This window comes from Haematobia irritans, chromosome 4, assembly GCF_050003625.1.
Source record: "Haematobia irritans isolate KBUSLIRL chromosome 4, ASM5000362v1, whole genome shotgun sequence".
In the NCBI taxonomy this organism is placed as follows: Eukaryota; Metazoa; Arthropoda; class Insecta; order Diptera; family Muscidae; genus Haematobia; species Haematobia irritans.
Window position 1 is genome coordinate 101,161,641 of NC_134400.1, and position 24,379 is coordinate 101,186,019.

Consider the following 24,379-nt stretch of genomic DNA (forward strand, 5'->3'; position numbering starts at 1 on the left):
AATACATCTGATAAAAATGTAGCAACTGTTAACAGTGTAACAATGTTGACAATGCAAATTCTGGTAATTAGTACTATAATTTTCATTATTAAAAAGAAAGTACATTATCAAGATGAAAACTTCAAACTATTTCAAAATGATTTTTTCCACCTAAGTGTTAATGCACTACCGTGGACATAAATGAATTTTTAAATTTAAACCTTTTGTGCTCTACATTTCGACGTAGATCTTTTCTTTTTGGAGTTGGCAGGACTGTTAACGACATTTGTGCCAAATACCATCTAATAATTTTGAAGGGATTCATTTTTCGATATACCGTCTGGCACCGTCCTCCTCAACATTTTGCCAAAAATTATTATTTTGCATTATAAAAACAAATTCAAAATTTTAATGAAAACTTACGTTAAATTACGAATCTCTGATCAAAAAATATGAGCTGTAAATATATTGTAATACTTAAGAAACCTCTAACTCCATTTTGTATCGTATTTTAATTTTTGAATATAATCGTATCCCTATATATCATCAGAAGTCAACGAATCGAATTTTGATTGGAAGAAAAAGCCTTAAAGATAAATCTCTATATTCGATTTCATCTCAAAGCAAATAACTTTCATCCATTTGCCTATCGAAATTCTCAGGAAGAAATGTTATTATAATTTTTCTTGTTTTGGAAAAACCTAATATAGCATATGAAAGACAGAGAAGTTTCTATGAGAAATGTTTAAATAAAGTCGCAATTTAAATGAATGAGTAAAATTTTGGAAGAAATAAATGATTTCAGTACTGTGGCAACCATTTGCTCTTGGTTTCAAGCATGTTTCCTGTTTTTACATGATTATGGTTTCGTTGCGTATTTGTGTATTTTGTTTTTTGTTTACTTAGCTTACTAAAACAATGGAAGGATGTAGGGCATATTATCATCTAATCCCAGCCGTGACCATGGGGTGCTGGTTCCCACACTTTTTCCCATACTGGTTTCCACACTTTTTTCCATTCTTGTACTTTGACCTCTTTCCACACGGGCACTTGGATTGCTTTCCACTCATCCTTCCAGGCCTGTTTTTTCTCTGTGGCCCAGACTTGTTTCTTTTCGGTTCGCCATATTTGTACTTTCTCCTCCACCCAGGTTTCACGTTTCTCTTTGATCCAGATTTGTTTCTTTACTGGTTTCCACACTTGAATCCATTCGACTTTCCATTCTAGTTTTTTGTCTTTCTTCCATTCTTGAACTTTTTCAGTTTTCCATTCTTGTTTCTTCTCGGTTTTCCATTCTTGTTTCTTTTCTATCTTCCATTCTTGGACTTTTTCGGTTTTCCATTCTTGTTTCTTTTCGGTTTTCCATTCTTGCTTCTTTTCGGTACGCCAAACCTTTTTCCATACTGGTTTCCAAATCAACTTTTTGCGCCACAAATCATGGCTGGTATACTCCCAGCCCTCGTGATCCTTGCCTAAATATTTTTCACCAGGAATTCCCATTTTTACCCATTCAGGAACGAACATTTTCTTCCAATCAGGAACTTGGACTTCTTTCCACACGGGTACTTGGATTTCTTTCCATACAGGTACTTGGATTTCTTTCCATACGGGGACTTTTATTTCACGCCATACAGGAACTTGGATCTCCTTCCACACTGGTACTTGGATTTCTTTCCATACAGGCACTTGAATTTCTTTCCATATGGGTTTGGTGATTTTCTTCCATTCGGGAACTTTTTCCTCTTTCCAGGCGGGTACTTCACGCTCTTCAATGTGTGGTTTCTTTACAATTTTCCAGTCGGGTACTTTTTCTTCTTTCCAGACTGGAACTTTCACTTCTTTCCAGATGGGTACTTGGATTTTCTTCCACTTCGTTTCCCAGGCTTCCTTTTTAACGGTTTTCCACACCTGTACCCAATCTTCTTTCCATGTGAGTTTCTTCTTCCACACACCTTCGGGCGGATGCGCAAATGTGAAGCTGACAATGAGAGCACAGCAGGCACCCAAGAGCTGTAAAGACAATCACAAAATATATATAATTATGTAATAAGAATAAAAATTAATCATAAAATGTAATCGAAGGCAAATATAGTGAGTCGTTTGTTCAGTTCGAATGCATCGAAAGCATTTAGACATTTTAACAAACAGTCATAGGCATTTTGATTAAAATGATTAAATATTTAGTCTCATCACTCTTAGAATTTATGTTTGTAGTAGATGATATCAATATCCATCCATATTAACCGACCCCCATATGTACATATGTAAGCGATATACAATACTGGGGCCGATCATTTCATCAGCATCAGTTGTCACTAACAATCTCAAAATGTATCTTTAATTAGTTATTTGTATCCGCAGGTAGCAATCACTTATAAATTGATTCATATGCCCCATAAAAATCGATTCCCAAATTAAATTGTCAACGAAGGCCATTTTTTTATCAACCATCTTACAACGGCAAATAATTAGATTTTGCCACAATTTATTGATTTTTGATATCCGTTAATGTGATTTGATTATAGATGTCTATATTAGTAGAATTTTGTTAAAAGAAAAATACTGCCCAAAAGCATAGCAAAATATTATTAAAAAACAAGTAAGTAAAGTCTAAAGTCGGGCGGGGCCGACTATATTATACCCTTCACCCCTATGTAGGCCAAAATTTGTGTTACCATCTCATCTACTTCACATTTGCTGGGAGCTATATAAAGGAGATAATTTTTTACTTCTACAAAATCTCTAGAATTAAAATTCAAATCGGCTAACACTATCCAGTTAATTGGAGAAAACTTCCATTGAAAATGGTTCTAAAATGTGTAACAGTCTACTATATTTCCCCAACTCTGCTGTACGTATATATGGGAGCTATATATAATCTGAACCGATTTTGACTAAATTTGACATGTATAGTTAGAATAATAATTCTGCTATCTATGCGAAATTTCACGTAAATGGGAGTATAAATTTGGCCCCCTGGTCATATGAGTGCAAATCGGGCTGAAGATATATAGGGGAGCCATATCTCAATCTGAACCGATTTCAACAAAATTTGGCACAATCACCGATACTACTAAACGTACTCCTTGTGCGAAATTTGGAGCAAATCACGACAAAACCCTGGATTTTGAGGCCATATAAGTTCAAATCGGACGAAAGATATGTATGGGAGCTATATCTAAATGTGAATCGATTTTGACCATATTTGGCACATACAATAGTATCGTTAAAAGTACCGCTTGTGCAAAATTTGAAGTCAGTCAGGGCAAAACTCGGGCTTTTGAGACCATATAAATGCAAATCGGACGAAAGATATATATGTGAGCTATATCTAAATTATATCCAAAATTTGGCACACTTAACGATACTATTAAATTTACCCCTTGTGCAAAATTTGAAGCAAATCACGGCAAAACTCTGGCTTTTATGGCCATATAAGTTCAAATCGGACTAAATATATATATGGGAGCTATATCTAAATTTGAACCGATTTCAATCAAATTTACCAAGCATTGGTAGAATGTCAATTCTACTCTCTGTGCAAAATTTCAAGATCGGTAGTAAACTTTGGCCTCTGTGGTCATATGAGTCTAAATCGGACGAAAGATATATATGGGAGCTATATCTAAATCTGAACCGATTTGGCTGATATTTTGCAGGATTTTCGAGATTCATAAAATATTTTGATGTACGGTATTTCAAGAAAATCGGTTGATAAACACGACCAAATCGGCGATAAATCGGAAATAAATTAAAAACGCTTGATAAATGTGTGAATACGATGAGAATTCAAAAAATGTTCAAATAGTTAAATTAACGGATGAAAAAACCTAAAGTTATAGTCTTACAAAAATTGTAAAAAAATATAAAATTGATGAAAATTGACCAAAATCCATTTATTCGATCAAATTTAAAAATTAATAATTTTTTTGACCAATTTTGGTCCGGTCGAAGCACAAATTTCATGTTTTCAGATAAAGACATTTGGTTCTGGATTTATAACAACAATTCGTGTTTTGTCGTCTAAGCATGAACGATTATCCGATGAAAAGGTTAATTTGATTGATTTCAAATCTATATTCTATAAATTTGTAACCGCATTACTCAACTGAGTACGAGCAGATATATCGGGAAATTTTACTTCTCTCTCCCTCTAGAAGTTAATTCGAGAGACCTGTGTATACCTGGAACGCCCTTGGATTAAAATTGCGGTGTGCACCCTTAAATAAAATCGCTTCTGTAAAATATACCCCAAACACATTTTGTTTCAAGCAAATATATTTTCAGGATTGCTCCAAACAAAATATTGTTTGTATTGTTCAAACATATTATGTTTCACCTTAGGCATCGGGAGATCGGTCTATATGGGGCTATACCAAAACATGTGCCGATACAGCCCAACGTAGAACTTGACCTGTGTGCAGACAGTAAACTTCAGAAAGATATCTCCATTATTGAAGGATATAATACAATTCGGTTCAGTCACAAATACTCCCAAACATTTTCTGCTTCAAGAATTAAGGTGTGTACATGATCAAGAAGTCAAATCGGGAGATCGGTTCATGTTTGGTATAGCCCCAAACATGAACCGATACATACCGTATTCATCATATAATCAGCACACCTATTTATGCACTTCAAATACATCTATGTTAGATCTCTAATTTCAAGAAAATCGGAGACAAATTGCGCTGTCTAAAGGCCCAAGAAGTCAAATCGGGAGATCTTTCTATAGGGGGCTATACCAAAACATGTACCGATACAGCCCAACTACGAACTTGACCTGTGTGCAGACAGTAAACTTCAGAAATATATCTCAACTATTGAAGGATTTACCCTCAAAAACAAGCTGCCTCTGTAAAAAATACTACCACATATTTTCTGCTTCAAGAATATATATTTTCAGAATTTGTTCGAATAAACATATATTTGTACTGGGCCAAAAATATCCAGTTTAACCCTAAGCATGTCTTTTTAAGTTATAAATAGTTCATTTCTTTCTTTAATTATACCCGACACCATAGCATGGAGCTATATTAACTTTGTCATTCCGTTTGTAACACATCGAAATATTGCTCTAAGACCCCATAAAGTATATATATTCTGGGTCGTGGTGAAATTCTGAGTCGATCTGAGCATGTTCGTCCGTCTGTTGAAATCACGCTAACTTCCGAACGACACAAGCTATCGACTTGAAACTTGGCACAAGTAGTTGTTATTGATGTAGGTCGGATAGTATTGCAAATGGGCTATATCGGTCTACTTTTACGTATAGCCCCCATATAAACGGAGCCCCAAATTTGGCTTGCCGATCCTCTAAGAGAAGCAAATTTCATCCGATCCGTCTGAAATTTTGTACATGGTGTTAGTATATGGTCTCTAACAACCATGCAAAAATTGGTCCACATCGGTACATAATTATAAAGGGTGATTTGTTAAGAGCTTGATAACTTTTTTTTTAAAAAAAACGCATAAAATTTGCAAAATCTCATCGGTTCTTTATTTGAAACCTTTATATAGCCCTTTATATAGCCCCCACATAAACCGATCCCCCGATTTGGCTTGCGGAGCCTCTAAGAGAAGCAAATTTCATCCGCTCCAGTTGAAATTAGGTACATGGTGTCAGCATATGATATCTAACAACCATGCAAAAATTGGTCGAAATCGGTCCATAATTATATATAGCCCCCATATAAACCGATCGCCAGATTTGACCTCCTGAGCCCCTTGGAAGAGCAAAATTCATCCGATTCGGTTGAAATTTGGTACGTGATGTTAGTATATGATATTTAACAACCATGCCAAAAGTGGTCCATATCAGTCCATAATCATATATAGCCCCCATATAAACCGATCCCGAGATTTGGTTTTGGAGCCACTTGGAGGAGCAAATTTCATCCGAGTCAGTTGAAATTTGGTACATTGTGATTGTATATGGCCGTTAACAACCATGCCTAACTAGGTCCATATCGGTCTATAGTTATATATAGCCCTCAGATAAAATAAATCACACAAAAATTGGTCCATATCAAGTTCATAATTGTATATAGCCCACATATAAGCGACCCCCATATTTCAATTCTGGCTCACTACGTACCGTGCAAAAGTCCATATCGATACGTAATTATTTTTAGACTTACATATACATAACTTTTTTGTCTAATATATACCACCTATGGACTAACTCACAATTTAGAAAACGATGTTAAGAAGTTTTAAGACACCACAACCCAATTAATTCGATTGTGGATGACAGTCTTTCGTAGAACTTTCTACGCAATCCATGGTGGAGGGTACATAAGATTCGGCCTGGCCGAACTTACGGCCGTATATACTTGTTTTTAAATAAATCTTTTAATAAATGTTAATGCAGTCTGCTATTTTATTATTTTTGTTCGAATTGTTTTGATGCCGCAAGAACTAAATGTTTGTGGGGTGCCTCGTTCATGTGCCAGCCGCATACCAAAATGAATGCAAGTACATTTATCCACAAAGAAATATGTCTTTCAAGTAGAGCACCATTTGTTCTCATTTAATTCTTTCACCGGGTTATGTTAATTTCTTTCGTTATCTAGTATGTCGCCATCTTTATCATTACTCTCTATTCTCTCTCGCTCTATCGAAATTACTAAATAAATATATGTTTGTATCCAAGACATTATATTTAAGAAAATGAGGTGTCACAAACATATTATCCTAGTTTATGAACATTATATATTTTCACTTAAAAATAATGTGTTAACAGTGTGATTTCCAACCATATAATGTTTACACCGAAAATATGAAAAAGTCTTTTTCGTCCGTGTAGCTTGTTAACAACAGGCAGACAGACGGACATTGTTATAAAGTCTTAGAAGTTCTCCCTGATCAAGAATACATATACATTATAGTGTCGAGAATTGATATTTTGATTTGTTACTACCATCACCATTCTACAGGGGTGGGATGCCGACCCATTTTAGTCGGCGGCTGACACTAAATTTTTAGCCTCGGCGGCGGCTAGACGGTTAAACCGATATAAATTTGTTTATTCGGCGTCGGACAATTATCCATTATAAGGTTAATTTGAAGTTATCCGAATGGCAATGAGATTAGTGTGGAGCTAAGTTTTTGCAAAATTATTATAGCCACTTGATGTTGATTGATTGTGGGAGGAAGTTCAAAATGTTTGCAAAAACTACAACAAATACAAATAAATTTTTATGATATAAATAAATATGTTGTTGTTTTTGATTTCAGCTTAAAACCATGCATTGACTAAACAACAAGCGTAGCTTAACCAATAGAGGAAAAGTATGCTTGTCAAATTTATTATGATTTGAGTTTGGCAAAGGAAAAGAGATATGCTTGCAAATTTGTTTGGGCAGTAGCCGGCTATCAAACCTTTTTTCGGAAGGTTCAAGTGTAGTTCACTTTGGGTTGAGTGAATTACCCGAATTTATTCTGATAATTGGTTGATAGTTTTGCTGCAAGTATAGGATGCTGATGAGGAATGTGATAATTCCGAAACAGCTGTACATCCAACCATCTTGGAGTCTATAGGGCTTTGCCCAAATAAATTTGACAAGCATACTTTTCCTCTGTTGGTTAAGCTACACTTGTAGTTTAGTCAATGCATGGTTTTAAGCTGAAATCAAAAACAACAACAATGATTAAAGAAAAAAAAACAACAATAACAAAACAAAACGAATAAATAAATATTTTTAATAAATTGGAGGCGAAATTTGCGTCGAGATAAGTCGACATATTCGGTGGCTGCGTCGACTGGCAAAAAGAATGGTAAGCGGCGGTTAAAATCGGCGGCGCGACTCGACGGCTTCATTTGCAATACAGCAATAATATATCCCAACCAAAAAACTTGAAAGTTGTTCCACAAACATTTCTTTTGAAGCGCATCCCGGAATTCCCCATCAAGTTTTTTTCCCGTTTTAAGTGAAAATTTAAGTTTTGGATAATTAAATTTCGCAACAACTGATAGAATATCAATAAAAAAAGTAATAAAGTAATAATACAAAATGTAAGTCGTTTGACTTTTTCACTTCCATGGAAGTTCTTTTGAGAAGGTTTTGCAAAAAAAAAAAAAATAAAAAATAAAAATAAAAAACAAAATAAAAACGATGTATAATATAAAAAAATATTTTTTTTTTTTGAGAAATATTTAATAAAAAATTTTCACTGGTTCTTTATTTTTTCATTTATAATAATAAAGAATATCTCAGGAAGTTGTTAGAATGTCATGCCGTGGTGTGATATTAGGTTCATGTCACAAACATTTGAATAGACGTTTTGATACATCGTATTCAATGACGTTTGTGGCTGAGGGTGCTAAGGCGTTCTGTTATGGTGCCAACAGACCCAGGTTCAACCCCCGGTGGAAGCGAAGAAGTTTTTCAATTTGTAAAAATTTGTAAAATAAAATTGTAACAAAAAATACTGATAAAAATAAAAAGCGAAATTGGAAAAAATAGTTGGTTTTTTTATTTCTTCATCCAAATGAAATTCCAAGGCACATATCTTAAAGCAATGCAAAGGATCGATTAATGGACTACTTAACAAATTGGGGATCCAAACTATTTTTTTTTTTTGAAGATCTTTTTGCAGGGATGTTACTGAAGAAGATTTTCTGGAGATGTATATACCTCCCGAACATTTTCATTGATGTAGTAAAAATATTTCATGAGATCAATGAAAGTCTCAATGTAAAGATTTCCTTGTAGGTAGATTACAAAGTACGATCAACTTATTTTATGATACATATGTACTTAGTGGTAATAGCACAGTTCTAGTACCCTATAATGTTTGATAATTATCACAAATTTTTATTGTAAGTCGTTCGTTTACTCCAAAAAGTCAGCAAAAGAAAGCCAAAGAGATCGAATTTGACATTTGAGAAGCAGATAAGTTGCAAGTTTTTGCTGGAGATTTTATTTTCCAGCAAAACCTTGCAAGAGTTAGCACATAATTACCAGCTACTTTTTAATTTTAAGCATAAACAATCATACATGCAATATATTGCACGACGTTAATTAGAAATGTGGTAAAAACTATGAATATTTTTGTTCTTTTAAAAGGTTTAAATGCTGTAAATTCGTTTATGAAAATTTTTTACTGGAATACGTTCGCGTACATTTCTGCTAATTTTAGCAAAGTAAAGTAAAATCCATTTTTAATCTAGTTTTTACAGGATTATATTTTTTAGAAAATTACGCAAACAGACCTTAGTTTGAACTCTTGTCATAAATATATTTTCAACATATATGTATGTACATCTCTATTCTATGTGGAAGGAATGTGTCTGCGATCACATTGATTTCTCACATATATTTTTTTCCCCTCTATTGGGAATCTGTTAATGATTATTGAGTAATAAAATAATTTTTAACCTTGTGTTAATATAACCCTTTATCGCATATTTCATTTGCGATTTATTTTACACATTAATCATAAAAAAGTGTAACTGCCATTTTAACATATTTTAACGATGTGTTAACAAGAGCTTGTCTCAAAAATGTTAATTTTATAGTCATAATGTTTCCATAACAATTATATATATTTTATGCGTTTTCAAACTGTTTCGTTTAGCCACATATAAGCAATGCGAAAACAAATTTGAAATTTTTCGCAAAATAAATTTTAGCTTTTATGTTTTGTATTTTTTATGTATGAGGTTTTAAATTTATTATCTATGCTTGATGTTGCTTTGTTAGCTGTGGCAATATTTTAAGGTGTTTTCACATCATTTATACTACAATCAAACATAAATTATTTGAGTTTGTTTTGACAGGTGGCAGGAAGACCACTGGGTCATAAATCTATAATAAAATTTTTGAGGATAAGGTTTGGCTTTATTATACTTTCTGTACAACATTTAGTGTTAAGTCAATATTTACATAAACATCACTTCTATATAACAATTTGAATCAAAACAAATACCATTGACACCCATTTACTGAGTCATTTAATTTTAAAATATTGAAGATTTTAAGAAAATACCATAAGGTGATGTAATACAAAGTGGTCCATGTTAGGAAATAACGTTTCCCTACGCCAAAAATTTAATCCATTGGTACACTCAAACAAATTGGATGACTCGGATATTAATCATTGATAAATGAGAAATCTACAACTAGTGGACTGCATAGTAACAAGAATATACGACCGTAAGTTCGGCCAGGCCGAATCTTATGTACCCTCCAACATGGATTGCGTAGAAACTTCTACGAAAGACTGTCATCCACAATCGACTTACTTGGGTTGTGGTATCTTAAAACTTCTTAACAACGTTTTCTAAATTGTGAGTTAGTCCATACGTGGTAGAGAACCAGAATTGAAATATGGGGTTCGCTTATATGGGGGCTATATACAATTATGAACTTGATATGGACCAATTTTTGTGATTGGTTATCGATTTATCTTAGGGCTATATATAACTATAGACCGATATGGACCTAGTTAGGCATGGTTGTTAACGACCATATACTAGCACAATGTACCAAATTTCAACTAACTCGGATGATATTTGCTTCTCCAAGAGGCTCCAAAACCAAATCTCGGGATCGGTTTGTATGGGGGCTATATATGATTATGGACTAATATGGACCACTTTTGGCATGGTTGTTAAATATCATATACTACCACCACGTACCAAATTTCAACAAGATCGGATGAATTTTGCTTCTCCAAAAGGTACCGGAGGTCAAATCTGGGGATCGGTTTTATGGGGGCTATATATAATTATGGGCTGATATGAACCAATTCCTGCATGATTGTTGGATACCATATACTAACATCACGTACCAAATTTCAACCGAATCGGATGAATTTTGTTCTTCCAAGGGGCAAGGCCGTAGCCAGGATTTTAATCCAGGGGGGGGGGATGTCAACTTTAAAAAAATATTCATATAATCTCATGTGTAGAAAATTTTATTTATGCAAAGGTATGTATACAATATTTTTATAATATTAAATTGAGCCAACGGGCTTTTTGGGCAGCAAATAAATCAATGACTTCTTCAGTCGGCACATTTATTCGGCGATGAACCGACATTAATGCCAATCAATTGAGTCTACTCTCGCCAGTCGAATTTCTAAGATACGTCTTTAATCTCTTCATTTTTGAAAATGAACGTTCGGATGAGCACGTAGTAACTGCAGGGATGGAAAATGCAGTACTAAAGTACTTTATTCAATACTTTTTCATCCCGGTCAGTACCGTAGTACCCCCGCGAATGATTTAGTACCTTTTGTGTAGACATTTTTGAGTCGATATCAGATTTATGGTACAATAGCTTTGACAAAATATTTTAATATTTTGAGAAAGTCTTTATCAACCTTATTTGCTAATAGTCTTTTACAAATATGGCAAAACAGACATGTTCATGTGGGAAGAAAATTTCGATTTTGTGAAAGATATAGTCAAAAACAGGATTTTATTGAACTTCAAGAATGTTTTAGTCGAAAAAAGAATGCGATTCTATATTATCAATTTTTTTATTTCGGTAGAAAATGTTGTCTAAATTTTATTTCTATATAGAATTTTTGCAAAATTTTTTTTTTATAGATAATTTTGTCAAAATTTTATTTCAATTGAAAATTTTGTAAAAATGTTATTTCTATAGGAAATTTTTGCAAAACTTTATTTCTATAGAAAAAATTTTGCAAAATTTTTTTTTCTATACAATATTTTTGCAAAATTTTATTTCCCTTCGTTTTGTTTTGTTATTGTTGGTTTTGTTCTTTAAGCATTGGTGTTGTTTTTTTATTGCAGCTTAAAACCATACATTGACTAAACTAAAGGGTGATTCTTTTGAGGTTAGGATTTTCATGCATTAGTATTTGACAGATCACGTGGGATTTCAGACATGGTGTCAAAGAGAAAGATGCTCAGTATGCTTTGACATTTCATCATGAATAGACTTACTAACGAGCAACGCTTGCAAATCATTGAATTTTATTACCAAAATCAGTGGCAGAAAATCCGCTTTTTTATCGACAAATTTTGTTCAGCGATGAGGCTCATTTCTGGTTGAATGGCTACGTCAATAAGCAAAATTGCCGCATTTGGAGTGAAGAGCAACCAGAAGCCGTTCAAGAACTGCCCATGCATCCCGAAAAATGCACTGTTTGGTGTGGTTTGTACGCTGGTGGAATCATTGGACCGTATTTTTTCAAAGATGCTGTTGGACGCAACGTTACGGTGAATGGCGATCGCTATCGTTCGATGCTAATAAAAATTTTGTTGCCAAAAATGGAAGAACTGAACTTGGTTGACATGTGGTTTCAACAAGATGGCGCTACATGCCACACAGCTCGCGATTCTATGGCCATTTTGAGGGAAAACTTCGGAGAACAATTCATCTCAAGAAATGGACCGGTAAGTTGGCCACCAAGATCATGCGATTTGACGCCTTTAGACTATTTTTTGTGGGGCTACGTCAAGTCTAAAGTCTACAGAAATAAGCCAGCAACTATTCCAGCTTTGGAAGACAACATTTCCGAAGAAATTCGGGCTATTCCGGCCGAAATGCTCGAAAAAGTTGCCCAAAATTGGACTTTCCGAATGGACCACCTAAGACGCAGCCGCGGTCAACATTTAAATGAAATTATCTTCAAAAAGTAAATGTCATGGACCAATCTAACGTTTCAAATAAAGAACCGATGAGATTTTGCAAATTTTATGCGTTTTTTTAAAAAAAAAAAGTTATCAAGCTCTTAACAAATCACCCTTTACAAGTGTAGCTTAACCAACAGAGGAAAAGAATGTTTGTCAAATTTATTTGGGCAAAGCCCTATAGACTGCAAGATGGTTGTATGGACGCACGGTTCGGAATTACCACATTCCTCATCAGCATCCCCTACTTGCAGCAAAACTATCAACCAATTATAAGAATAAATTCAGGCAGTTCATTAAACCCAACAATAAACCACACTTGAACCTTCCGAAAAAAAAGGTTTTTGTATGATAGCCGGCTATAGAAAATTTTTGCAAAATTTTATTTATATAGAAAATTTTTTCAAAATTTTATTTTTTTTAAAATTCAGTCTCTTGACAATAATCTTCCAGTGAAATTTTTGTTGAAATTTTGTAAAAAGTACCTTTTCGCTCAAAAAATACCTTTTTTGTACTTTCTTAAAAATTGTATTTTCCATCCCTGAGTTACTGGCAAAGTGACCAAAATTTTTAAAAGAATATGCACGTTTGGAAATATCTCTTTATTGCACTCTCCAAGTGCTTCCATCGCTGAATTAGGCAGGTTCTTTTCGCAGGTTTTGCGCCATTTCATTTACACATGTGTGTTTGGCTGTTTCGTTGTTGCTATGGCCAAACAAAGCGAGTCATGTTCACAAAAAGAACAACAAACACACATGAAAAGCAGAAATACATTTTCCAAAAATGAAATCAAGTTTTATAGGTAAGCGTTTTCAAAATAAAACCTTCAGCTTTCCTTCAACATCTTCGATAAGATTTTTCTATGCAGCTAAAAATATATATTTATTTATATAAAAATATTCATTCATTTCGGGGGGGGGGGGGGTTTGATCACCCTCACCCCCCCCCCTGAATACGGCCTTGGCAAGGGGCTCCGGAGGTCAAATTTGGGGATCGGTTAATATGGGGCTTATATGTTAGTCTTCAAAGTTTTATTTTTGTGAGAAATTTTAATTAAAATCTATTGGATTTTTGGGGAGGAAATCGCTGGCAACACTAGTACACTGAAAAAAGCATGTATTTTGGTATTGATTCCGAGCCAAAGAAGCAGAGTACTGAATTAAGGATATATTTAAGACTTATTTATCTTTTAAATTTGAGTTTTGCGTACTTGATTCCAGAACAAATTTTAATCTATTCGTTTTTTCAGATTTTTTCTTCATGTATTTACTATCAAAGATCTTTAAAAAATTGTTAAGGGCAAATTAAATTTCCAAATTCAGATCGGCTTCAAATAGAAATGAAATGCTTCAAGTAAAAATCGCCTTTAAAAAGAGTTGTATCCTATTTGTAAACGCTTTTTTGTTTTGTTGGCAAGATATAAAAAGGCAACAAATTTATAGACGATTTAATAAAATTTTAAGAATTTTTCTGAATAATTAAAGCCAAGTTGACCTTAGCTAAACAAAATATTCTTTTATATAAAGATACCCAGTTTTAAGTCGAATCAAAACGACTTAGTTGAAAAGATTATCGACTTTATACAAGGAAAACATTTTGTATCTCAGAAATGTTTCTTCTATGCTAAGCAAAATTCTCATTGGTATTAGGACATGAAATCTTTGGCCTCAAGACAATAGTTTTTCAGTGTACATGTGCGTTTTTCACGTTGAAAATCGATTTATTTCCGTGCCGTCATTATGCCCCATAATTGGTAATTCTTCAAAAATGGCGCCACGCCATTTTTTACAGTTAGTTTTGTTAAATTTAGATACCAAAATGAAAAAGAAACAACAATTGATACTGTTGTTTATGACTCTCATTTAAATGGCAAATCAAAGCCATGTCAAGGTCGACACCATATAAAGTATATGACACTTTACCCCACCGAAAACCGAAATCAATTTACATTTATGCCTATGAAATCTGGTATGATCTTCAGTCTATTCAATGTGCAATTTACTTTCGTTTATGTTTAATTTATACCACCAAAACGAAATCGAATACCTTTCATTTCGAAATATTTTATAAAACTAAAATAAAATAAATTTTTAAGTTCATGAATATCAATTAATTTAGCTAGTATCGCTTTCAATTTTTAGGGATTCATATGTTCATCAAACATTTATATATTCCAAAGGCGGGTATTTAATTTATTTATTGCTTATAAAAATTAGCTATGTTTTAAATCTCAAGTTGAAAACTATTGCGAAGCCTTTCTCATACATATTTTAATAATTTCTGTATTGATCAAAATAGTTATTATTGATGTAGATAAGATGGTTTTGCAAATAGGCCATATTGGACCACTTTTACACAGAAAAAAATTGGTCATGCACGAAATTTATTAAGCCAATTAATTTTGTCATTAATTGAATCAATAAATGTTTCATAAAAAGTACGAAACATTTTCTTTGAAATAACGAAGAAGTTGCACAGAAGTTGTAAAATTTTCGTTCACGATATAAAATTGTCTTTGGTAATGAGCTCGATTGTATTCCTTTATTCCAATTTTTAATGCATGTCTATTCTACACAGAAAATAAATTTCCGTAGTTAAACTAACGCTAAATTTAACTTATTTTTATTGCAAAAAAAATATTTGTTAGTAGTTAAATTTTATTACTTTTTGCGAAATTTTCCACAGCCCAATGAAATTTTCGTTTTTTTTTTAAATGTCTAAAATATTTTATGAACTAAACGTGAGTATAAAGTTCGATGACCACACATAAGTTCAATATGAACTATATGGTTAAAATGGTCATGATTTGGCGCCAATGATTTTCTTCTTAACTTTTAGTTAATATTTTCTTCTATAAAAGGGTGTAATTTCGTGAACTGTAGTTAAAAAGTACAACAGAGCATTAAATGTTCCTGGTTTTAACAACGCTTTGGGGAAATCTCTAAATTTGTAGCAAAATTTAGTTAAATTTTCGTACGAGTTAGCTTATGCATCCTATAAAACAGTTTACTTTTTTTCGGTGTACTTCTCATTTGGATGATAGCATGCTATGAATATAAGTGAAGCAACAAAACTAAAAGTTTTTAAGAAAAATTAAGATGTGAAGTAGTGATGACATTTTTCAAACTTGTTACTAAAGGGTGATACGGTCAAAATTTGGTCAATATAAACTTGACGTATTTCTCTCAATTTTGCATTTAAAAACCTGAACACCCCTCATTTTGAAGGTGTGTGTGTGTGTAGAATGTTGCTCCTATTTTGATTTTGGAATTCACTCTTCAGTTGTCAAAATGCCGTCCAAGCAAGAAGAGCAGCGTATCAAAATTTTGCTCGCGCATCGCGAAAATCCGAGCTACTCGCACGCAAAGCTGGCAAAATCGCTAAAAGTTGCCAAATCAACTCTTACAAATGTAATTAAAGTGTTTGGGGAACGACAAAGAGAGTTGCCGGTAGTTTCAAGCGAAACCCTAATCTCTCTTTCCGAGATTCCGCAAATAAGCTGGGTGTATCGTCTACAACCGTGCATCGAGCCAAAAAACGAGCCGGACTATCGACTTACAAGAAGGTAGTGACTCCAAATCGCGATGATAAACAAAATACGACGGACAAAGCGCGATCCCCGACGATGCTGACGAAGTTTGACTGCGTGGTAATGGACGACGAAACCTACGTCAAAGCCGACTACAAGCAGCTTCCGGGACAGGAGTTTTATACGGCAAAAGGAAGGGGAAAGGTAGCAAATATTTTCAAGCACATAAAACTGTCAAAGTTCGCAAACAAATATCTGGTTTTGCGAGCCATCTGTACCTGTGGCTTGAAAAGCAGCATTTTCATAGCTTCCGGGACTGTCAACCAACAAATTTACGTGAAAGAGTGTTTGAATAAACGTCTGCTGCCTTTCCTGAAGAAACACGGTTGTTCCGTACTGTTTTAGCCGGATTTGGCATCTTGCCATTACGGTAAAAAGGCCATGGAGTGGAACGCCGCCAACAACGTGCAGGTGGTTCCCAAGGACAAGAACCCTCCCAACACGCCAGAGCTCCGCCCAATTGAGAAATACTGGGCTATTGTCAAGCGGAACCTAAAGAAGAAGGCAAACTGGCTTTCTGCGGCGAAGAAGGTGGACAAGGTGGCTGTACAAAATCTGATGGCAGGTGTCAAGTGTGAGGCCCGGCAATTCGGATTTGGAAAAGCGAAAGCCTAACTGAATATTTTCCTGAATTTTATACTAATTGAACTTGAAAAAGAAATTTAATTTGATTTTTTAAATAAACGATTTCACCGATTTACACGCGTTTTCCCTTGACCAAATTTTGACCGTATCACCTTTTACAACCAAATGCACTTTGGACTATAGATTTTTTTTTCAGAAAAAGATCGAAAATTTGTCATAAAAATACGAAAGTTTTACAACGTGAGGACCGGCAATTCGGATTTGGAAAAGCGAAAGCCTAACTGAATATTTTTCCTGAATTTTATACTAATTGAACTTGAAAAATAAATTTAAATTGATTTTTTAAATAAACTATTTCACAGATTTACACGCGTTTTCCCTTGACCAAATTTTGACCGTATCACCCTTTACAACTAAATGCACTTTGGACTATAGATTTTTTTTTCAGAAAAAGATCGAAAATTTGTCATAAAAATACGAAAGTTTTACAACTATGGAGAACAAATTTCGTTAAAAGAACGAAATTTGTTCTCCATATGAAAATTTTCTTGTGCGTTAGTACATATTGAATTTATGTGTACGGTCATTGAACTTTATTTATACCCACGTTTAATTCATAAAATGTTTGAGACGTACTTAGCGAAAGGAAAATTCCATTGGGCTGTGGAAAATTTAAAAAGAATAATAATAATAAAATTTAACAACAAACAAATATTTTTTTTAAATATAAAGAAGTTAAATTTAGCGTTAGTTTAACTACGGAAATTTTTTCGGTTAACATTTACGACTCTTTTAGCTTTGAGCTTCGCGTACTTCATACTAGGAAACAAATTTGAATTTATTCGATTTTTTTTTTATATTTTTTCTTCATGTGCTATCAAAGTTCTTTAAAAACGTGTTAACGAAAAATTAAATTTCCAAATTTATACTCGACTTAAATTATGCTATGTTTCAAGTAAAAATCGCCTTTAAATTAAAGTGTTACAAGAAATGTCCTATTGTTTAACGCTTATTTCAAGATGCAAAAAGACAACAAATTTTTAAAGACAAGTTCATAAATTTTGAAGAATTTTTCAGAATTATGAAAGTCAAGTTGACCTTAGTCAAACAAAATTTTCTTTCATGTTAACATACCAATTTTTTTCGAAACTTCCCACAGCCCAATTAAATTTTCCTTTTTTTTAAGTATGTCACAAACATTTTATGAACTAAACGTTCGTATAAAGTGTCCGTACACATAAGTTCAATATGAACTAAAGCAAAAGAAAATATTCATACGATTCCTAAAAATAGTAAGAATGAACTTCGGAATGGTTACAATGGTCATGAATACTTTACTTTTAGTTCCTTTTTTTTCTTCTATGAGAGGGTGTAATTTCGTGAGTTGTAGTTAAAAAATTAAATTTTCCTCGTTTTAACAACGCTTTGTGGAAATCCCAAAATGTGTAGTATAGTTTAGTTCGATTTTCGCACGACGCACAGTGGGGTTTTTGATGTCAAAAGTGGGAATTAATTCGAAGTAGCTTTCCCTGTTTATAGTTTTAACTTTTTTCGGCCAATTTCACTAAAACACATAAAACCAATCAAATTTTAAATATTTTTTAGTCCACATTTTATTTGTTTTCCATTAGTTAATTTGCAACAAAAAAAAAAATGAATATCTGCTTTTTGATCTGATTCTTAACAATTATTATCATCATCGTCAGTAAAATTACTATATGTATCATTATCATCAACACTGGCATTTTGATCACCATCAAGATTTGACTCAAATATCAACATTTGAATTGCTTCCATAGGCAAATTGTGGGGTTTCTTCTCTTTTAATTTCTCATTTCTGATATAACTGGATCCGAAGTATGTTAATTAACAGTCTTTTAAATATCTCTTCATTTGACTTTTCAATACAACATTTTCGCAAAAAATGCTCTCTAAAATTTTTAAAATCTTTGTTTCTAGCTTCTTGCGCTTCTTCCGACAACTGTCCAATTGGAAGTAAAGTGTGGTTAATTATTTCTGCTCCAAGTAATAAATATTTGTGAACAGTTGGGGACTATATATATATATAGTACCAGGGGTTGAAAAATGTATTTCCATTTAATTTCAAAATGTGCAAAAAAGTGCAGACAAATTTTTCATCTATGCTTTCAAAAGAGTTTATTGTTTTAGAAAAAATAAACTTTTTTACTTAAATTGGCTTTATTCACAACTATTTGTCGACATATTTCTCGAAATCCTCTAATTTAAAGACTTACGAGCGAAACTAAATTTCATATAATAACACAAGTCAAATATAAAAATAAAAAACACAAAAATAATCTTATTAACCTGAGGATGAAGGTTCCATTATTTTTTTTTTTAATTATCGCTTTAGAAAACACTCAAAACTAATTTTTAAGACACCAATAATTTACATTTATATCGCACGCAAGGAAAACGTAAAATAACTCCAAATTCAAACATATATAGTGACACAACGGTACTTATCAAAGACACAATTTTGTGACTAGTGACGTGGAATTTTGTGTACTTTTACCGACTATAAACATTTTTTCGGTTCTCCTAATTTTCATTTTTCAATTACTTCCCATTTTTGGTATCAAAAACCCCAATGTGCGACGTCGTTCATTCTTGCTATAAAACAGTTTACTTTTTTTTCTGTGTAGGACATTTTTATCGAAAGCAGAATTTTTGTTATCGATTAAAGGTCAGAGCAAAATGACAAATACCTTTAAAAAATCTTTAAAAAAAGAGTTTATCAAATACAATTATTTTTTCGTTCTGTGCATATTTGCTGGAAGTTAAAGTAAATAAGATAAGCCATAAGACAACTTTGACAACTTGATTTGCGGTTAAATTTATACAAAATTTATGTAAAAGTCGGACAATTTGTACACCGTCCACAAGCCAGAAATTAATTTTCTGAGAAGTACTATTGAAATCAAAGGTAAACACTACTTCACCCTACACCGGAAACAGTCAATCTTCTCAATTTTAACGACTTCCACAAACAGTCACAGTTTATTATTTTATATTATAATTCCAATTAAAATATAATCTTGTTGGCTTTGATCCACTTCGATATGGCCCCATTGCAGTGTACCACCTGTTGTAATATAGTAAGTGTTACAAAACTATCCAAAATAGGAAGTAAATACTTTTGATATAAGTCATATATGTACTCGTAATCACATAAAAATTGCCACAATGTGATGTAAGCTGACATTCATTGGTGGAAACCCCATACGTAGAGAAACCGGTTGAAGACAAGGATCACAGCTTTCTTTTAAGTGAGCCAGACAAAGAGAAGTACTAACCAACTAAAAGTAATAAGAACAAGTAAGTAAAATAGAAAGTCGGGCGAGGCCGACTATATCGTACCCGAAGCTAACCCTACTGAATTAGTAAACAAAAACATTTGTGGGCTATCATTGGTATAATATTGGGACATGAATCGCATTTCCATACACTGGAAAACATATTGTCGTGAGGTCAAAGATTTCATGTCTTTAAAGTACGAATGCAAATTTTGCTTAGCATAGACGACACATTTCTCTAATATAAAGTTTGTTTCCTTCTCCAAAATTCGATAATCTTCTCAATGGAGTCGTATTGTCCTTATAATTAAGTGATTTGACTTAAAAATGGGTGTCATAACATGAAAGAAAAAATGTTTGGGCTAAGGTCAACTTGACTTTAAAAATTCAGAAAAAAAAATTAAAATTTAATGAAATTGTCTTTAAATTTGTTGTTTTTTGCATCTTGACTACAAAGCAAAAAATCGTTCAAATATAGGATATGTTTTTCAAAACATTATTTCAAAGAAGTTTTTTACTTGAAACATAGAATAATTTTTACTGGAAGTCGAGCCTTAATTTGGAAAATAAAGTTGTCGTTAGCTCAGTTTTAAAGGACTTTGATACACAGAAAAAAATTTCCGTGATTAAACTAACGCTAAATTTAACTTATTTTTATTGGAACTAAATTATTTGCTTGTACTTAAATTTTATTATTTTTTTCGAAATTTTCCACAGCTTAATGAAATCTTACCTTTTTTAAGTATGTCTCAAAAATTTTATGAACTATACGTGAGCATAAAGTTCAATGACCCTACGCATAAATTCAATATGAACTAAAACAAATGAAAATTTTCGTACGATTCCCAAAAATACTAAGAATGAACTACTGTATGGTTAAAATGGTCATGACTGGGTGCCAATGATTTTCTGCTTTACTTTTAGTTAATTTTTCTTCTATGAGATGATGTAATTTCGTGAACTGCATTTAAAAAGTACAACAAGGCATCAAAATTTCCTGGTTTTAACAACGCTTGGTGAAGTAAAATTTAGTTCAATTTTCGTGCGTGGTAGTTCATTCTTCCTATAAAAACAGTTCACTTTTTTTCGGTGAAGCATCCCAGCAAAAAAATTTGGAAGTTCTTCCAAAGGAACAACTTTAAAAGCACTTCCAGAAGATGCACTCCCAATGATGTTCTTTATTTTGACTACCCAGGAAGTTCTTTTAATTTATTTTTTTATAACTTGGTTTTTTCATACTTTTAATGGGTAATTTTAAATTTTTTTGTTTCAAATAGGTTAAAACCAGAGTAAGAATTCATAAAATGGTACAAATCATTTAAATTTTGTCGAAAAAAATGCTAAATCCAAGCTGAAAAATTGTGAATTTTTGAAAATATTTGAGGTCAAACGTTTCCGACAAGCGTTATAATCCATTAAAAATCATAAAAAATTATAAAAATTATTTATTTGACAAAGTATCACAGAATTTTTTAATTTACATCCAAAACATTGAATACGGATCACACCTAAAGAAGTGATGCAAATTCAGTGCAACGGCTGTTGAAATGGAGGACTTCCGTCCTATGACAAGCCCATGTTAAATTCATCGCTTCTGCGTCAATTTTGCACCACTTCCGGATCCAAAAAGAACATTTTCATTACTTTTTTGGCGACGCTTTTTTTTGCTGCGATATGAAGAAAAAAAGCTGAGAAAACGAAAAATTAAAATTTACTTCCTAGAAGCAAGTACACAAAACCCAAATTTAAAAGAGAATTGTGTCTTAAAAGTATCCTTACTTGTATTCTCCGATTCTTTGGCTCGGAATCAATACCAAATTTTTTAAAGTAAAGACAAAATCTTTGGAACCGGGCATGCTTTTTTTTCGGTGCACTGAAAAAAAATATTGTCCTGAGGTCAAAGATTTCTTGACCATACAATACGATGCGTCTTGACTACATCCTCAAAAAATCGATTCTGTAACATATTCACCCAAACACATTCTGCTTCAAGCATATATATTTTCAGGATTGGTCCAAACAAAATATTGTTTGTATTGTTCAAACATATTATGTTTCACCTTAGGTATACACTGATAGAAAAAAACTTTCTTTGTGTGTATATATTTTTAAGGCGCCAATTGGTTATTTCCATTCTCTTACTTGCAGCTTACTCTCTAGGTCTCTCTTTCAAAACATATATATGTTTATAAGCTATTTCTAAATTAATATATCCAAACATATTATATTTATAAAGATGATATGTTCCAAACATAATACGTTCTAACATATTAACATATACACTGAAAAAAATATTGACCTAATATGGAAGATTATGCAACTTAAATTTTAGGTCTCGAAATTTACGCAATGCTAAGGACAAAATTCTTTAAAACAATGATATTTTAATTAAAATAAAGATTATAGTCCTTGCATTAAAATTTATTTTTCATTAAATTTAGGACATAAATCTTGAAATTTTGCGTCCCTCTGTTGAAGTTGTAGATCTTTGAAGTAAGGCAAATGTTCCTTCAAATAAAGAAAAACATTTTTAATTTAAAGAAATCGTCTTTAACTCAACTGACATATTGAATTTTTAAATTTAAGATAAAAACGCTTCAAATATAGGCTAAGACTTATTTTAAGGATTTGCATCTTTGGTTTAAAGTTTTTTTAGCATTAAGAAAACCGTTTTTACTTTGAAGTACTTGACATAATTTGGATTTTGAAACTGGAATTTGTTTGTACATGAATACCTTTATTAATATATCGCAAACAGAATATAAAAATTCGATGAATGAGATCTGTATCCAATTTTAATTTTATCGATCCTAGATTTTAAGCTAGGGAGGTCCGTAAAAAATGTCTTTATTTTAAAGAAGCCGCATCTTTGGCTCGGAATCAATAACAAAATCCTTAAAGAAATGTCAAAATCATTGGATCCAAGTAAACTTTTTTCTGAGTGTATGTAGCAAAACATGTTATGCTATTTTATGAACAATTTATGTTTGCACTTAAAAATAATGTGCTAAAAGTTTGAGTTGCAAACATATAATTTGTACTCCGAAACATATGAAAAACAGTCTTTTTCGCCGAATACAAATTAAAAAAAGAGCTCAAAACAGGACATGCCTTTCAACACTTTATTTCAAAGACGTTTTTACGCGAAGCATCGCAAATTTCTACTTGATATCGAGTATTAATTAAGAATTTTAAGTTGTCATTGACACGTGTTTAAAGGATGAAGAACAATCAGACAACAAATTCCTAGTATCAAGTACGCAAAACTCAAAGAGAATTGTGTCTTAAATGGATATTTACTCTAATTATCCACGTCTTTCGCTCGGAATCAAAAACCGAAGGACAAAATCGTTGCAACCGGGCAAGCTTTTTTTCATTACACTTTTTTTCGCATTTTCCCCGTAATATTACCTATTAAGGTTCGATTACAAAAAAGGCAGTAGAAAAAGTTTCGAATTCTGTTATTCTGTAAAAATTATACAACGCATAGAGCAATTTTTATCACTGCCGATATACTAGTGCTGCAATTGCCCTGATAATCAGAATTGCATTTTGCTCTTGACGATGACTTGAATAATTGAATATGGACTAATAATTGGTGTACATTTCAAATAAATGTATTGCACAGAAATAAGGAACAAACGTATATTTTATTATTATTTTTTTTTCTACGTTCATTTTACTTTCGCCCTGTTTGCTCCTCTGAATTCTTTGCCCTCCATTAAAAAAAAATAACATTCTAAGAATGTACACTCTATACAAATAAAATGAGGGCAAAACATTTTTATCAGAAAAGAAAACACCATAAATTAAACAGAGATTCCATTATCTCTATTGGGTAATTCTTGATGTGCTGGAACATCCTCTAGCATTGCCTAGTAAACTTGGTTGTTGAATATCGGTTGATGTGACACTGACTAACGAAATACATTGTTCGATTCCCAGAAAGGTAACTAATATAGAACACTTTTTAAATTGCTATTATTATAAGTACACCTAATTCTTATGTCCTTATGTAATTTGTTTTGCATAGATAACACCATAGTCGAATGTTTCTGTGAAAAATGAACAAAACATCTGCAACACTTTCATAGCATTATTGATACTCTTTGTAGATATTTTTATTGTTTTGTTATAGCAAACTTTTAAGATTTTTCAGTTTTATATATTTAATAATTTTTTGATGTAATATTTCACTTTTTCTTGAATTGCGATAAATTTACTTTGCTTCACAAGTAAAATTAATTTTCGTATATTTTTGCGTAATCTTTTCTTAACTATTTTCTGTAAATACCACAC

The 24,379-nt window shown here is 32.5% G+C and overlaps 1 protein-coding gene across 1 annotated transcript in view; it reads right to left on the minus strand.

The window, feature by feature from the left end:
- Positions 1-228: 228 nt before the first annotated feature.
- Positions 229-24,379, minus strand: part of LOC142235160 (uncharacterized) — a 24,475-nt gene continuing 324 nt past the window's right edge. Inside the window, exon 2 of the mRNA XM_075306418.1 lies at positions 229-1,989. Within this exon, the coding sequence (XP_075162533.1) occupies positions 925-1,989 (1,065 nt within the window). The 3' untranslated portion in view covers positions 229-924. The remainder of the gene's footprint in view (positions 1,990-24,379) is intronic.